Source organism: Alexandromys fortis, unplaced genomic scaffold (genome assembly GCF_014885135.2).
Source record: "Alexandromys fortis isolate MF-2015 unplaced genomic scaffold, M_Fortis_MF-2015_v1.1 scaffold_8_9099976_23576923, whole genome shotgun sequence".
In the NCBI taxonomy this organism is placed as follows: Eukaryota; Metazoa; Chordata; class Mammalia; order Rodentia; family Cricetidae; genus Alexandromys; species Alexandromys fortis.
In genome coordinates, this window is record NW_026067899.1 from 11,874,399 (window position 1) to 11,889,129 (window position 14,731).

General features: G+C 43.6%; 2 protein-coding genes across 22 annotated transcripts in view; both read right to left on the reverse strand.

Moving 5' to 3' along the window:
* The window catches only part of Dapl1 (death associated protein like 1), a 341,707-nt gene that overhangs the window by 170,203 nt on the left and 156,773 nt on the right, over positions 1-14,731 (reverse strand). The gene's annotated exons all lie outside the window — the stretch shown is intronic.
* The window catches only part of Pkp4 (plakophilin 4), a 205,459-nt gene that overhangs the window by 40,757 nt on the left and 149,971 nt on the right, over positions 1-14,731 (reverse strand). For 8 of the 21 annotated variants that reach the window (XM_050123952.1, XM_050123993.1, XM_050123985.1 and 5 more), the window contains 5 exons: positions 10,111-10,242; positions 9,817-10,004; positions 6,564-7,113; positions 3,056-3,244; positions 1,395-1,614 (listed from right to left, as the gene is read on the reverse strand). In XM_050123952.1, the coding sequence (XP_049979909.1) occupies positions 1,395-1,614; positions 3,056-3,244; positions 6,564-7,113; positions 9,817-10,004; positions 10,111-10,242 (1,279 nt within the window). Of the gene's footprint in view, positions 1-1,390; positions 1,615-3,055; positions 3,245-6,563; positions 7,114-9,816; positions 10,005-10,110; positions 10,243-14,731 lie in introns of all 21 variants that reach the window. The other 13 variants (XM_050124012.1, XM_050123958.1, XM_050123944.1 and 10 more) reach the window with 7 other exon arrangements.

Sequence of the window (14,731 nt, forward strand, 5' to 3'; positions counted from 1 at the left end):
CAGTAAACGTACCTGCTTCTGTAGGATGGCCGCCTGCTCATCCTATGAGCAGCACTCCCAGTGAAGTCGCACATAATCAAAGCTCGCTGCCATAGTTTATGCATTAGACTATGAAATTACCATAGCATGAATAGCGAGTGCATTACCACACAGGAAATTCTTGTTCATAGTGAATCAATTCACATTAGAGGTCAAAGCTGGAGTCTCGAGGGCGGCATCTTCAACTTGGAACTCTAACCACACTTCGCTGCTCTTATAGGCTGCTACTATTATCTTGCAGGTCCAATTAGGATATCGAATTCCCTTGGATTTAGAATACCTTTGGGAAATTTTGTATGTGTTGGGGACCAGAGAATTTTATCATTCTGAAGATTTTAAAAAACGAAATAATGTAAGAAAATTTCTGACAATTCTATAGTTCTTTCTGGAAAAGTGGCAAACTAGAACTATAGAACAAAATGTATACCTAAGCCCAAAAGAATTTTAGGCATAAAAGTAAACTCATGAAGTGGCTTCAATAGATCAGTGGCTTCTCATCCATCTAAAGCACCTTTACTTATTCTATTTAGTGACCAGACCCTCACTAATTTTAGTTCATCGTCATCAGAATAAGCTGGTAGTTGTTAAATTCAAATAGATAATTATAACAACTTCCCAGCGAAACAATTGTGGGCGAAGAGTGAATGAAATCTTGCTAATAATATACGGCTTAAAATAATACCAAAGTTGCTTAAAACTCCGTAATGATTCCATTCCTTCAGAAATGAAAATTCTTTAGTTTTGAATCATATTTTCTGAACGTCTTAAATGGCTTTCACTAAAGAGGAAGCCAATGTTTCAGACTCAATCAAGTGCCAAGGGGCTCATATTTACCTTGGAAAGTATCATGTATGTGGCCAAACACAATACATGCTGTTATCTGTCAAATGTGTTTTGCTTGTGAGATGAGAATTTCTATGTTATCGTCTCCCAAATGTCACAGAGCTTTGTAAAGGACCTGTAAAAACCTCTACCTAGCACTGACTAATACAACTGGAAATGTATACGTCTTTTCTAATTTAGAATATATGAATCTTCTAAATCAGGCAGGCAAAGGGGAGGGGGGGATGATCGGACAGCCTTTTGTCAGGCCCTCCTGGGTAGCTGCCTGAGGAAAGGACATATAAGATGAATGTCGCACCGAATCCCATAGATCCGAGTCTTTTCTAAACTATAACCAAAGTATGGACAGAAGCGACCCAGCTTTAAAACACGAGGTCAGCATCAACGACCACACAGGTGACGTCACAGAGATAAAGAGTTTCTGATATTCCCAGATTCAATAGGTTAAAAAGACAGAGCAGCGGGAGCAGTTAGTGAGCTATAGAGTGGCCTGAGAGCCCTCCGGTACTTGCCTGGGGTCCTTCTGGATGCTGTCTATGGACGGGGATCTTGTGGCACCATCGTCGGCTGGCCCTGCATGCTGCAGCCTGTTGTAAGTGCACTCTTGGACTCGGTACTGTATTGGCCTGTAGGGGTCCGCGTAGGTAGCTGCTGTGTTCAGGGCGTAATTGTTTCTTTGGTATGTAAGGGTGCTTCGTTGGCTGGATGTCCTTTGGAGATTTCCAACACCTACTACGAAGTGGGCATTTTGAAAGATTAGCATGTTCTCCACAGGGCTGCACTTTTCAAACATACAATGGTTTTTACTTTTAAAACGATTAAACACTTGGCAATTACATCAACTATTTATTTTTAGACTTCATAAACCTAGCTTATTGCTACTAAAAGAAGTACCTAGAAAAGAAGCAGTGAAACTATGAGACTGCTTATAGGCTTGGCAATATTAAGATTTAAGAACTTAAAACTCCAGTAAAAGTACATGAAATCCATCTCAGAAATGAATGATATCGTGTCATAATTTTAATTTACTGATTAAGAACAAGGTTTTTACTGAAATTTATAAATAAGCTATCCAGTTTTTAAACAACCTACTCTACTTTACCTATGGATCTTGGTAATACTAGAAAAAAATCTATGTCACAAAAAAGGTCGATTTTAAGTCCACGGCTACTCCTAGCAACTCTTATTCGATGTTAGGGGCACTGCGACTGTCTGCTGCACTCAACACTTCTCACCCATGATCCAAGTTGCTGTCTCTCCCATTGCAGCACTTGACAGTCTTTCTGCAATTGGAAAGGTTGTTCATCTTAGTCTGCTTAAAGGAATCCCTGCTTATAGAACGCAAGAACAAATGACCATTCTTCATTAACATCTATCATAAGGAAAATTCTTCGGTAGGCCAAATATCACATTTCTGGGGAAGAAGAATCTTTTTTTTTTGCTAGTGATCTGGGAGACATCTCCCTCAGGTGCACCTGTGAATTATGTCTTGGTAGGATTTGGGTTTTTGGATACTAGAAACTGCTGCCTTTGAGACTTCTCCAAAGCAACCCTATGGCACCTTCTGGGAATATATACCATAAAGGCTCTAGTTTCCTGTTTAGCAGAACCTGGGGTGTAAGAAATGGTAAGAACTGAGGTGCAAGGCTGTGAGGTTCAGTACCCTGTTTTATACACATCTCTCACAGTGGGCATCGCTCCGTAACCAGATAGATAGGAGGGAGTATTCAGAGGAAACCCCACACTGAAAAAAGGAGTGGAGCCAAATCAACTTCACCCCCAGGCCCGCTAGATCAGCCATCTCGCCACTATCTGGATCATTTCAACACCTGGCTCAGGCAACAAAAATCACAACAAAGGAAGTCAGCAAACGGTTGCCTTTCTCTACCTGCTATGTGTCTATCACGGGGAGTCATATTTACAGCTTTCCACACTTAATCCTAATTAACAGTGCAATCACTACCTTCATTGATTAGAATACACCATGGTAAAAACACATCACCCCTAACTGCGCTGAAGAACTTCTGGCTTACTGCTCATCGATTGCTGTAAAGCCGCTCATCTGACGACTACATGGACAACATGATTTTCCTTCTAATGGAGAACCCAACCTCAGTAAAATCCCCCTCCTATTGGGCCAGGGAAACCGGGAAGGCAGCGGAACGGGGCCCACCTGAGCCTGTGCGGTACAGTGCTGTCTGCGATCCTTGGAGTTCCACAGTTCCGTGGTTTGGGCTGCGGTACACGGGGCTGTAGTAGGTCCGCCCTTCATAGATGGGGGTGATGTGCAAGTCAGGAGACACAGCTGAACGGAGCTCTTGCCCGAGCTGACTGTGCTGGCTGGCATAGGAACTCCGCAAGCCTAGAGGAAGGAACACGGCACCATAGAAACGGAGAAAATCACGGTGAGATTGGAATCAAGTGCCAACCAACAGAACAAGTGCTAGGTCTGCAGGTAGTTCTCAACCTTCCTAACGCTGTGACCTTTAACACAGTTCCTCCGGTGTGCTGATCCCGCACCAGAAACTTACTTTGTTACTACTTCATAGCTGTAACTTGGTTGTGATTTGTACTGTAAATATCTGATATGTGATCCTAAAAGACCCTCAGGTTGAGAGCTGCTGTTCTGCATGGAGGAGGCCTGGTGAGAAAGGCTCTCTGGGCACTGTGTGTTCTTTTTTTTTTTTTTTTTAATCTTTCTTAGTAGCAAGAGAAAAATTAATGTCCTAATCGAAATTAATTAAGTTTGATTTGCTAGAATCACTCTCCAACTATGGGTTACTTTATGACAGTGACCAAATAGAGAATGTCCCCTTCTGCCATTATTACCATTTAAAGATCATAGCATCAGGCGCCGCATAAATGACGTTTTAGTCAGTGATGGACTGTCCATCAGTGACACATGGTGACATCAGGAGCTTGGTTTATGTACGTATACTCTATGTTTGTATAGAACAAGACAGACTGCCACATCTCCTGTGGGGTCCTGCATGAAGGGAGCCAGAGCTGGTACTCACAGCGGTGGGGCCTCTCTTCTGCTGCCCGCAGACACGCTCCATCTCACTAGCAGGCAGCCTACTGTGCCTCACACCACTGCCTCCCAACACCTGAGACACTATTTACATCATATGCTTACAGGTAAAGGCTGATGCGTAATAGATCTATTAGTTCATATATGGTTTTTATGGGAGAATACTGGAAAGTTAACGGCTTTGAAAAGTGAAATACAGTTCACTATTTGTGGTCACTATGCTTTCCTTTCTTAAAAAGCAAGACAAAATAAAACCCAAACTTGTTCTAACAGGAACTCAGATGGCACTCTCATTTACCATCTTTCTAAAGGAAAATGCACAAGTACTATTTAACATTAGATGATTTAAAATATTTTGATTTAGATTGCAATGATGGGGCTCACGATTGAAGGGGGTTTCAAACACTGGTCACAGGTTTGTGACTTTTCAATATTAGTAAGTAAAACTTGTTACTTCATCAGGAATATTAACTAAGATTACCTTCCAATTAGAAGCAGAAGAAAGCATATATTTGCTTTGAAAAAGACCGAAGATAACACAGTAACTCATCATAAAAAGGATCATTCCCACCTAATGGTCAGGTAGTCAAATCACAACTGAGAGCAAGCGGAGTGGGCCGTTGAGATGGCTCAGTGGGTAAAGGCAATGCAGGTTGTGGGACTCAACCCCTGCTATGTGCATGGTGTAAGGAGAGAACTGGCACCGATCACAGTTCTTTGGCCTCTACACACAGTGAACACACACACACACACACACACACACACACACACACACACCACTTTCCTTCAGCTGGGAGTTCTTCATGGCTCTTTTACACAAACACAGGGGAGCACAAGTCCTCAGAGCTGCTTATCTGCTGGGGCTTTGGGGGTGCTGGGGTCTTGGGGAGGGGGTGCTTCCTAAATGCTTCCGACAGGACATGGCTGCAAGCTTGTCAGGAGTCTTCAGAAAACACTTAAGTCAACCGTACCCCTCTGGTGGCAGGATGATCAAACGGGTCATTTCACAACTAGAAATTTCTGAGCTCAAATTCAGCTTCACAAGAAATGTTTCATAGCATTTGCTACATTAGAAAAAAGCTTACAAAGGATGAACATTTTCTAGAGACCACAAGATAAACTACATTAATTTTATCCACAAAAAACATTAAAAATTTTAATAAAAAGTCCCAAAAGCAAAGTAGCAAGAAATACAATGGAGAAACAATGTAACTTATCTCGTGTAAAAACTTCTCATACATTATAAAAGTTACAGAAGGCCAGAGCCTGAGTTTTTATGATAAAATTGATCATAAACTCTTAACCTTAGTCATAATGCAGTAATGGCGCCAGTTGTCGCGTCTTAGCCACCAGATTGTTCCATCTGAGGTGACAGTATAGTAGCCTGGCAAACACTAATTACAGGTCAGAAAGTACAAACTCATGAAGCTTTCCTGGAGGCCAACGTGACAGTCTTTCAGGGAAAAAGTACGCATATACTTTGATAGAGGAACTCAGCTTTGACAACTAGATCCTACAGGTAACACTGTACCTGTTTATATGAAACCACGTGTCTCTGGCAGCTAAAAATGACAGACAAGTGTGGGTTACCACGGAGGAATTAAATAAACTGTACCACATACATAAAAGGAGTGCTGTGCACCTCGCAGACACCGAGACGAAGGCACGGAAGACACACATGATGGACTGCTCCCTGTGCAGCACACGCTTCTCTAGGCCACACACATGCAGACTGAGCCGGCACAAGTGACTTGGTGTGGGCAGGGGCGGGCAGGGGCGGACCTAGAGACTTCTGCTCTTTATCTCAACTTTTCCTGCATGGCTCTGCATTCTGCCATTCTGTATATATCTTGTTTTTAAAAACTCTCCCTGGCCAGCGCAGAGGATCAAGCCCCGGGCAGTGCACATGGCTAGGCAAGCACTCTGCCACCGCCCGACATCATCAGTCCTACACATATATTTTTTTCAAAAAAAAAATTTCTCTTACTAAAAAGAATAAAATCATTACAGAATATAGAACATCTTTTAAGAAAACCCCTAAAGGAGACAGATATAATGCCAGGAACCTGGTGTCTTTCTAATTTAATCCAAATGGCATTTGAAAGAAATTCTTAAGGGCTTTGTACGTTTCCCATCAGGGTGCCCAAATCAGAACAGTAGGGAATGAAGTTCATATTCTAGTGCATACAACTATAACATTCCTCATGAAAAATTCAGACAGGTATTCTGATCCCACATTTTAACATATCACTATATCATAAGGGTGCATGCAGGTAAGCCTAGATGTTCAACCAGCCCTTCTTTAGAATATAATATTAACAAAAAGCTTAGGGAATCTAACCAATTCTTTTAAGATTCAGTGAGTGAACACACACACACACACACACACACACACACACACACACACACGAAATCACTCTATATACCATAATATTTTGAGGAGAAAAATTAGATGCCTTACAAAAGAGTTCTGCATATATATTATATAATTTCACATATAAAAGAACTAAAGCTTGAAAAATAAATTAACCTTAGGTTTATAATAACTTTTCAGATAAAGCTATCTATCAGTCTTTCCCCAATGATGCTCACGTCTGTGTGAGCAGAGGGCTCACCCTGGGCTCTGAACAGTGCTGTCGCGCATCCTCACCTGTCAGGCTGTCTGGCCGCGGTGGAACCATCCTCTCATAAATGTCATACTGCTGCTGTCCGAATTGGTCCATGTCATGAACAGTCCTTTGCAATGAAGGTCCCAGATGCTGTGGTACGGCGGTCATCCCCGAGCGTTTGGGGGATGATGATCCCACTTGGCCTTGGGATGGGGAAGCTACTCGAGTCTGGGCATCTGTCAGGGTCAGTGGGGACCCCACCCTGGTGGTGGTCTGGTATTGAGGGGCTGGTCCGTTAGGATTGGAGGTCTGTCGGGAGGTGACAGACCCAACCCGGCGCACAGCTGTTGGGGAGGCGGGTCTCTGTGAGTACGGAGAGGCGGCCCGCTGAGCAGGGAGCGTGGTGGAGGAGTAAGCACTGGGGTTCAGAGGTCGGGAGTCGGTCACTGACGGAGAGCCAAATCCACTACCCAGAGAAGTTCTCAGTGACCCCCTTGAAGGAGACACGCCTGTGCTGGTGACATAAGAAGGAGACTGTGCTCTAGATGGAACTGAACTAACTCTTCGCATGGCCCGATTGGCTACTGATGGCTGATGAGAGGGGGAGAAAAGAGAACGTGTTTATCCAGGGGTTTGCGCCCATTGTTATTACAGAAATAAAAACGCATACAGCTCACATAGAACGTGACCCACGATCTCAGGCATCTGAGCTTCTCTGCATGGAGCTTTAGAGCAAGATCTTAGCTTTTGCTTCTGCTTTTTTTTTTTTTTTTTTTTTTTTTTTTGGTGATGCAATTTGAATACTAAAACCAGTCAGGAGAAGAAACCTGAAGACATTTAATAGCTCATTTTTGGTCTTTACATTTTTCACTTGTTGCCTCTGCGCTTTCCAACACATGACATGCTTTAACTCCAAGGGCTACAAGTGATTTGTGAACAAGAAGGGTCCTGGGGCCATGTGCTTGTATCATTCCCTGCAAGTCGGACTGTGGCCAAGGCAATGCATCTTGTAGAAAACGAAAAATATGTTTATTTCATCTGCCAGCCTAAATGTAGCTGCGGAGTATTTATGGACAGCTGGTCTTTATGGGTTAGCGCTGTTAACTTGTGGGACATATTTTATGCAGGGTCTAACTACATGAACGTTTGGATAGTGCCTGGGTCAAGCTCTCTCCTGATAATTTAGTTCAAGAAAAAGCCTGGCCAGATAGGCGTCCTAGCCAAATCCTAAGATCTGCTTTCTTTTGGCCTTGTCTGATATATGAGCACTTAGCTTTAGCTTAGCTGGTGGGTTTAGAGAAATGCCAGTGAGATGCCCGAGAATCTGTCCCAGTAGAAGGAATGTTCTAAGCCTTTGTTGGCTTTCTTGGTCTTAGCCAGTTGGAAAAGACCAGAAAGGAAAATGAACATTTCTGCCACGGAACAGTCTGCTAGGAATCTGTAGATGTCTATGTATGATGGGTATCAGGTGCCGCTCTCGATGCAGAACAGCAATGAAGAAATGGCACTGGAGGGGTGGCTGAGGGGTACGGCCATGGGGCAAAGGCAGGCAGGTGGAGGGAAGGAAACAGGCCTTAGGGCTCTGGGTAAAAGGCCCTCCTCGGGTACTCTTGGAAGGCAGCTACCATCCACCTCACCCACTTGTAGTTGTGATGGTAAGGAAAGAACCTGGGATGTTATGAGGGTTTTCTGCAGTCTCCCGGGTCACAAGTGAGCTGGCTACTCAAACACCTCAGGCGGGTTCAATGTCAACCCTTGGGGGACAGTGGTGGTGGTGCTAAAGGGATAGGGGGGAGGGAAGAATATGGTAACTAAACAAGGCAATAATGGAACAGGGCTTAAAAAGTTAGTGTAGAGTTGGAGAGGTCACATGCTCGCCTGGGGACTGTCAGTATCAGCAACAGGCTGGCAAAGGAAATCACACCCACTTAGATGGCTAGGTAAGCTGTCCTGACCACATGCAAATTAGGTCCTAGTGCCTACTGGTAATACAATATAGCATTAGGGACAACATCAACTTAACACGAGCTTTTACTTTTTAAAAACAACACGATCATGACTAAGAATAAAGCTGTAGCTAAGGTAATTAGACAAAAGTAAGACTAGAGAGAAGCTGGTGTGGAGATCCACCAAACGCAGGTGAACACCCAGAGGTGTCCATGTAGTGTGCCTCAAACCTCACCACACTCCTCCACCAGCCAAGTGCATGCACGGGTCATATACAGGCTGGGAACACAGCCTCAAATAGGGGCTCCAGGGTAAGTGCTCCCTTTAAGCTTAAAAGCCGCAGAATTGACTTTTCCTAAACTGATGAGCAAAACTGTGCACAACTGCATCCCCACGCTTTGCTGTAGCACTGGGAAGCTGGTCCTCTGTGGTGTGTTCTATGGTGTTCCCTGAGGAACAGTAGCCATCCAACTTTTCTGACAGCAACTAAAGGATTTCTACGGTACTTGGACAGAGGGCTAGCCTCACTGGCTACTAGGGCTCTCAGTCCTTACATAGTCTGGTGGGATGATGTGAATTAAGTAGCAACAAGGAAGCAAGGGAGTGTTCAGAACCATGCCTGAAATATTGTATTTCTTTCTTTTTTTTTTTTTTTTCGAGACAGGGTTTCTCTGTGGTTTTGGAGCCTGTCCTGGAACTAGCTCTTGTAGACCAGGCTTGGTCTCGAACTCACAGAGATCCGCCTGCCTCAGCCTCCCAAGTGCTGGGATTAAAGGCGTGCGCCACCACCGCCCGGCGAAATATTGTATTTCTGCCTATCAAATGAGTCCCAACTTGAGCAGATATGCCTCTACACAATGTCTCTCTAAGCATGGGGATCCAGCAGAGGAAATACCATTTCAGTGAACAATTCTAGTGAAGATGAACACAGTTGCTTATTATAGACTCCATCCCATCTCGTGGAGGTGGAGAATGGTTTTCTGTCCTCTGAGACTTCCTACAGCACATTTTAGCGCTAGTACTGCTAGGGATTAGGAGCCCTCAGGAACTATGCCAGTCCATGCCATCCTGACTCTCCCTCTGGACTGCTCACATCAAGTTCCTTGTTTTGAGAAGAATTGCTCTACTGCATCTAGGAACTTATAAAGATTGATTAGTAAGAGTAAATTAAGTCAGACAAATAGAGTTTCAGACTTTATGCTTAAAATATTTTCAATACCACAACTCAGACAGTGTGCAGTGCATCTGAGTGCAGTGTTCATTCTTTCATTCACACACACTGGCTTTGCTCTTCGTAAGCAACGCCTGTAACAGAACTCAGAGGGGATTGCTAGACGTCTGACTTACTTGAACCAGAGCTTGCCCTTCAGCTCGCGAATTCCTCACCACATGGTTGCTTGTTGGTCCCGTGAATGAATGCTGTCTACTGTCTGCCTTGTTCACGGTTTGGTTGTTGTGGAAACTCCCTGCTTCCTGGTACCCACTGTCAGAATAAGAATTCATTTGTGTTGAACTTCTTGAGTTTCCCAACGACCCTGCAAGAATGAAAGTGAGAGTACCTTTAGTATCCACGTCTGAGGCTCACTTTCAAACTGAAATTAATGAAAGAAAATCTAGTGTTTAGAGTAGAACACAACAGACCCTCACTTTCATGGAGAGACGTCTGTTCTGGTGAGTACAGTGTCCCTTGTTCCTGCTCTGTCCTGATGAGATAGTTGTTGGGATGGACAGTGTCAGAAACTCTAGTTTTGCTTACACCAGTATTTGGCACATCTGTAAGAAAATAAGTTTACAGCTGAATTTAATGACATTGCAGAAGAACTTGTTAAAAGGCACAGATATTTGTCAATAGCATCATATAAGCCAGAGGTTACTAGAAGGCTCTGCTCACCTTAATAGCACAGTTATTTTAACTTCATCGGTGTGAATGTGCTCTCCACACTCAGTCTATTACTGTACTTTGTTCAGTTTCATAAATGTTCTTTATTCTGGTTACAAGACCCAAGTTAACCTATGTATTTCATTACTTCAAAATCTGAAAAGTACGTCTTTGGAAAACCCATCTCTCATAACTTCCTCCAAATACATTCAGAGGAAAACTAAGAATGATGACCAAATATTTCGGGGGTTAGGGGGAAGGGTATAGATTAACAACTGGCTAAAACAAAACCCAAGAGTGCTCATGATGGACTAGTGACGAAACTCAGGAGGTAAGATGGGCTGGCTTATGTTACAGTTCGTGCTGCTTACTAAGAAGTCTACAAAGAATGGAGTCACACCAACAGAGGCACTAACACCTAACCGATATGTTTCGTTTTCCCTCCAGTTTTCCCCAGAGGAACACACAGAAGTCTAACCTGATGGCTGTCTCTTCTAACCAGTCTGTCGCTCCCATACTTTGTTTTGTTTTCTATAGTACCATTTGCTACCTTGAACTTAAATGACAATTACCATTGCCCAAACCAAGTCATTGGCTTCTCCATTGCCGCCTGCTTCTTATGCTGTACTTAGGGACTAGGTCATGCTGACCTTTGCACACCACTCAGTTGCCCTCTTTTCGCTCAGACATAAAACACACATTGCTTCATGTTTGGGTTATAACCATTTGATCTCCCATTTTTCAGATTTAACCTTCATGGCACTAACACACATTCTCAGAAATGCTGCTTCACTTTCAAACATTTTGGCTAATTCTGAGTCACATTCTGAGCTCAAAATACAACTCTAAGGAATTCAATGTCTTCACTAGGATTTCTCCCTTCTTTCCTAGGGATCTATTATAGTCTCTACTGTAGGAATACTCCTACTGTCTCTGTCTATTAAAAATATGTAAGTTCAAAGAGCAGATTTTTGTCTCATTTGTGCTGTTGTCTCCCCAGTGCCTTGGGTCGTCCCTTGTACTCAGTGGTTGCTCAGGTGAACAAACCTGCGTAGCGATAGCAACTTCGCTTTACTGGGTAATTTATGTTCTCAATAAGGTTGATCTACGCAGAGCAAAGCAAATTTTAGGTGACACTAGTTAAGCTGGTCTAGATGTGCATACGAGGTGCAAGAGAGAACTGCAGACCCTAGTGCATTCTGAGCCTTTAACTTGACATCAGAGTCTGTTTCCTGGCCTATGGGAAGAGATGGTGACATTCCTCACAGGGGCTCCTAACAGCCTGAGCTGTGATCCATCATTCGACAGTACATTTCTAGGTGCCAGAACTCTGTGACAGCTCTCAATTCTCTGGAGCTGGGATTTTAATGGAAGATGTCAGTTGTGTGTGGCTTCTCTGATAGATGGTAGAGTACCATCTGAGTCACTGCCGGGTAGTTAACATTGAAGCAACCTGCTCCATTTGTAAATCTTCTACTTGGAGTTTCTAGAGTTCTGCGTATGTTATATAGCATCCTGAAGGAGCCTGTTAAGACTTCGTTAGCACACAGACAGTATGCTACGCTCCAAGAGTCACAGGGAACCAGAACAACCACAGGAGTCACAAGGGGCGTCCACTCATGCAGAGAGCACGGGGCAGGCAAAGGGAGGAAGCAACGGAGCTGCCAGAGAGACCGTCATAGGCCTCACACTACACCACCCATACACACATACACTACACTATCACACACACACACACACACACACACACACACACACACACACCCTAGAAACACGTGCCAATCTTTAAATGAGACTTTAAGGACCTACCCCCTCTCGTGTGTGTGTGCATGTGTATATTAGTGTGTTACAAAGACTGAACCCAGGGCCCCATAGATGCTAGTCAAGTGCTTTACCACTGGGCTGTATCCTCAGCACTGGCTTTAGTTAAAAGCCTAGAATGCCAGGACACCAAGAATTTGGGTTTGAAATACCAAGTGGTATACAATGTCTTAGCAAAATAAAAATTTTTTTTTTATAGAAACCCAAAACACTCAAGGTCTGTACATGGATATAGAGATCCAAACCTACAACTACACAGAGCAATGACCTAGAAATGAGAGAGGCACACCTTAAATTTTTTGTACTTGGGCTCCTCTGTCTTTTTAATGAAGTATTATCTCAGAAACCATGAAACAAGTAGTTAAATCTTTCTTCAAGAGAAACATACAGGGCTGAGACAGAGTTCAGTGGGCAAGCAAAATGCCCAGCACGCACAGAGTCATAGGTTCAGTTCCCAGTACTGAGGAGAGAAAAAAAAAAATTGGAATAAATCGTGGACTGGGGAAAATAGTAAAGTGTTTGCTTTGCAAGCTTTAGAGCCAGCTGAATCCCCTAAGTCACATAAAATGCCAGAACAGCAGCATGGGCTTGTAATTGCAGCACTGGGGAGGTAGAGACAGGAAGGTCCCTGGGGCTCCCCAGCCTGACAGTTTATTCATTGGTGAGTACCAGGCCAATGAAAGACTGCCTCGAAGGAGGCGTAATTCCTGAGGATGATATCCAAGGCTGTGTCCTGACTTACACACACACACACACCCTAACAGAATTAGTATCTTTAAAAGTAGAAAAGCAAAACAAACAATATTGCCCTGAAAGCATCATTAGCTATGTGTCCTTGAAGTCGCATCACCCGACTGCTTCTTCTATCCCAGGCTCCTAGGGCCGCGCACTGAAGAACAGAAGAGCGCAGTGCCCCAGCCGAGCACGGACAGTGAAGGGTACTAGCAAGATAACTGGAGTTACTACAGTGCTCACTGCTATGCCAGCACTGTCAGAACAGGAGAGCTAACTGACAGTGTGGACAGGAAAGGGCTTTCGTACTCCATCTCTAAGCAAATATGCCAGGTGGAGTTGTGACAACTTGATAAAAAGATCTATTTAATATGAACTATAAATCAACCAACCTTTATACTACATATAAGCTCCTCAGTCACTTCCCTCTTCCTGTGCAGCCCATCAGTGAGTAGCGGTTAAGACAAAAAGGTGCTGAAATGCCTTCTGATTCATTACAACAAAGTCAAATGGTGTTCCAAAAATAGTTTTGCCATTATTCGCTGTGTTTCTTTGAACATTTATTAATTTACAAATGCATGTACCGGCAGCCACAATGCACCAGATAATCAGAACACCAGTTTTCGAACCAATTGGCACAATTTTCCTGATTACAAAACGGTGAGGGCTGTATCTATCAATTATGTATCACTTATGCAATCTTACTTATGTGGGATGGAAGAAGGTACTCTACCGATTCGGAGGACCCAGAGGCGTGCAGTGCAGGGTGGACCATCTCATGGTCAGTTCTCTAATCTAGAATGACGTAGCTTGAGTGCTGTGATTTGGTCAGGACAAGAGATCAAAACATTTCAAAGACGAACAACACGTGAACGCTACTTTTAACTGCATCCTGAACAGCAAATCACGCAAACAACAGCACAAACATGTCTTCATGGGTATTTTCAAACATCGGCTAACATCTTCCAAGAAAGCGTGTATCTAAAAATAGAGCCCGAACATTCTTTAAGGTACAATGGAATCTCCTTCTGCGCCTAAGAATGGGAGATTACTAGAATCATGGTCCTTGCTGCCTGTCACATTTTATCTGAATGCTCTATTTTTTTTTTAAAAAGATGATTAATTAAAAAAAATAAAGTTTCATGTATGAAAAATACTAGAAGGTTAAGGATAATAAGAAAAAACTGACCTGGTATTTAACTCAGGAAGATCCTATTCAAAGATGGGCTACAACATGTATTATTTTATCTTTTCTGCAATATACACCCCCAAATATATAACACACACTGAATATCTGCTTAGACAAAGTCTTCACTCGAGAGTCTGGAGTCATTAAAATGGCGCTGCTTTGTTAAGCCACAGGTCATGCTGTTCGACTGTATGAGGTGAGGGAGGTCTGTGCTGCGCAAATCACCATGGAAACAGGAACCTAGAGCTCAGGGGAGATGTTTGGCATATACAACACTGTAACTGGTCTTTCACAGTCCAGCATGCTGGAACTTTGCACTGGGTTCTCCTTGCTGTTCTCCCCATCTTCCAAGTTGCTATGGGGCTTTGGAGATGGCGTTTTCTAACATCTCCTTCCAACTCCGGCCTGTGAACTGAGGGTCACAGCTCGAGCCTTCCTGATGGCTCTCACGCCTAAACTGACCTCAGGGTCTACCTTCTCCAAGTGCAGAAACGTCTCCAAGGCCTCCAGTGCTCAGAAATAAAGTTCCAGGACAAGTTCTGAAAGAGGACCTAGGCCTGGTACCAAAATAATGTCTCCTATTTGGTACTTTGTGGTATGGAAGATGCATCCCTAGGGCAGACACAGGCACAGAGGGAAGG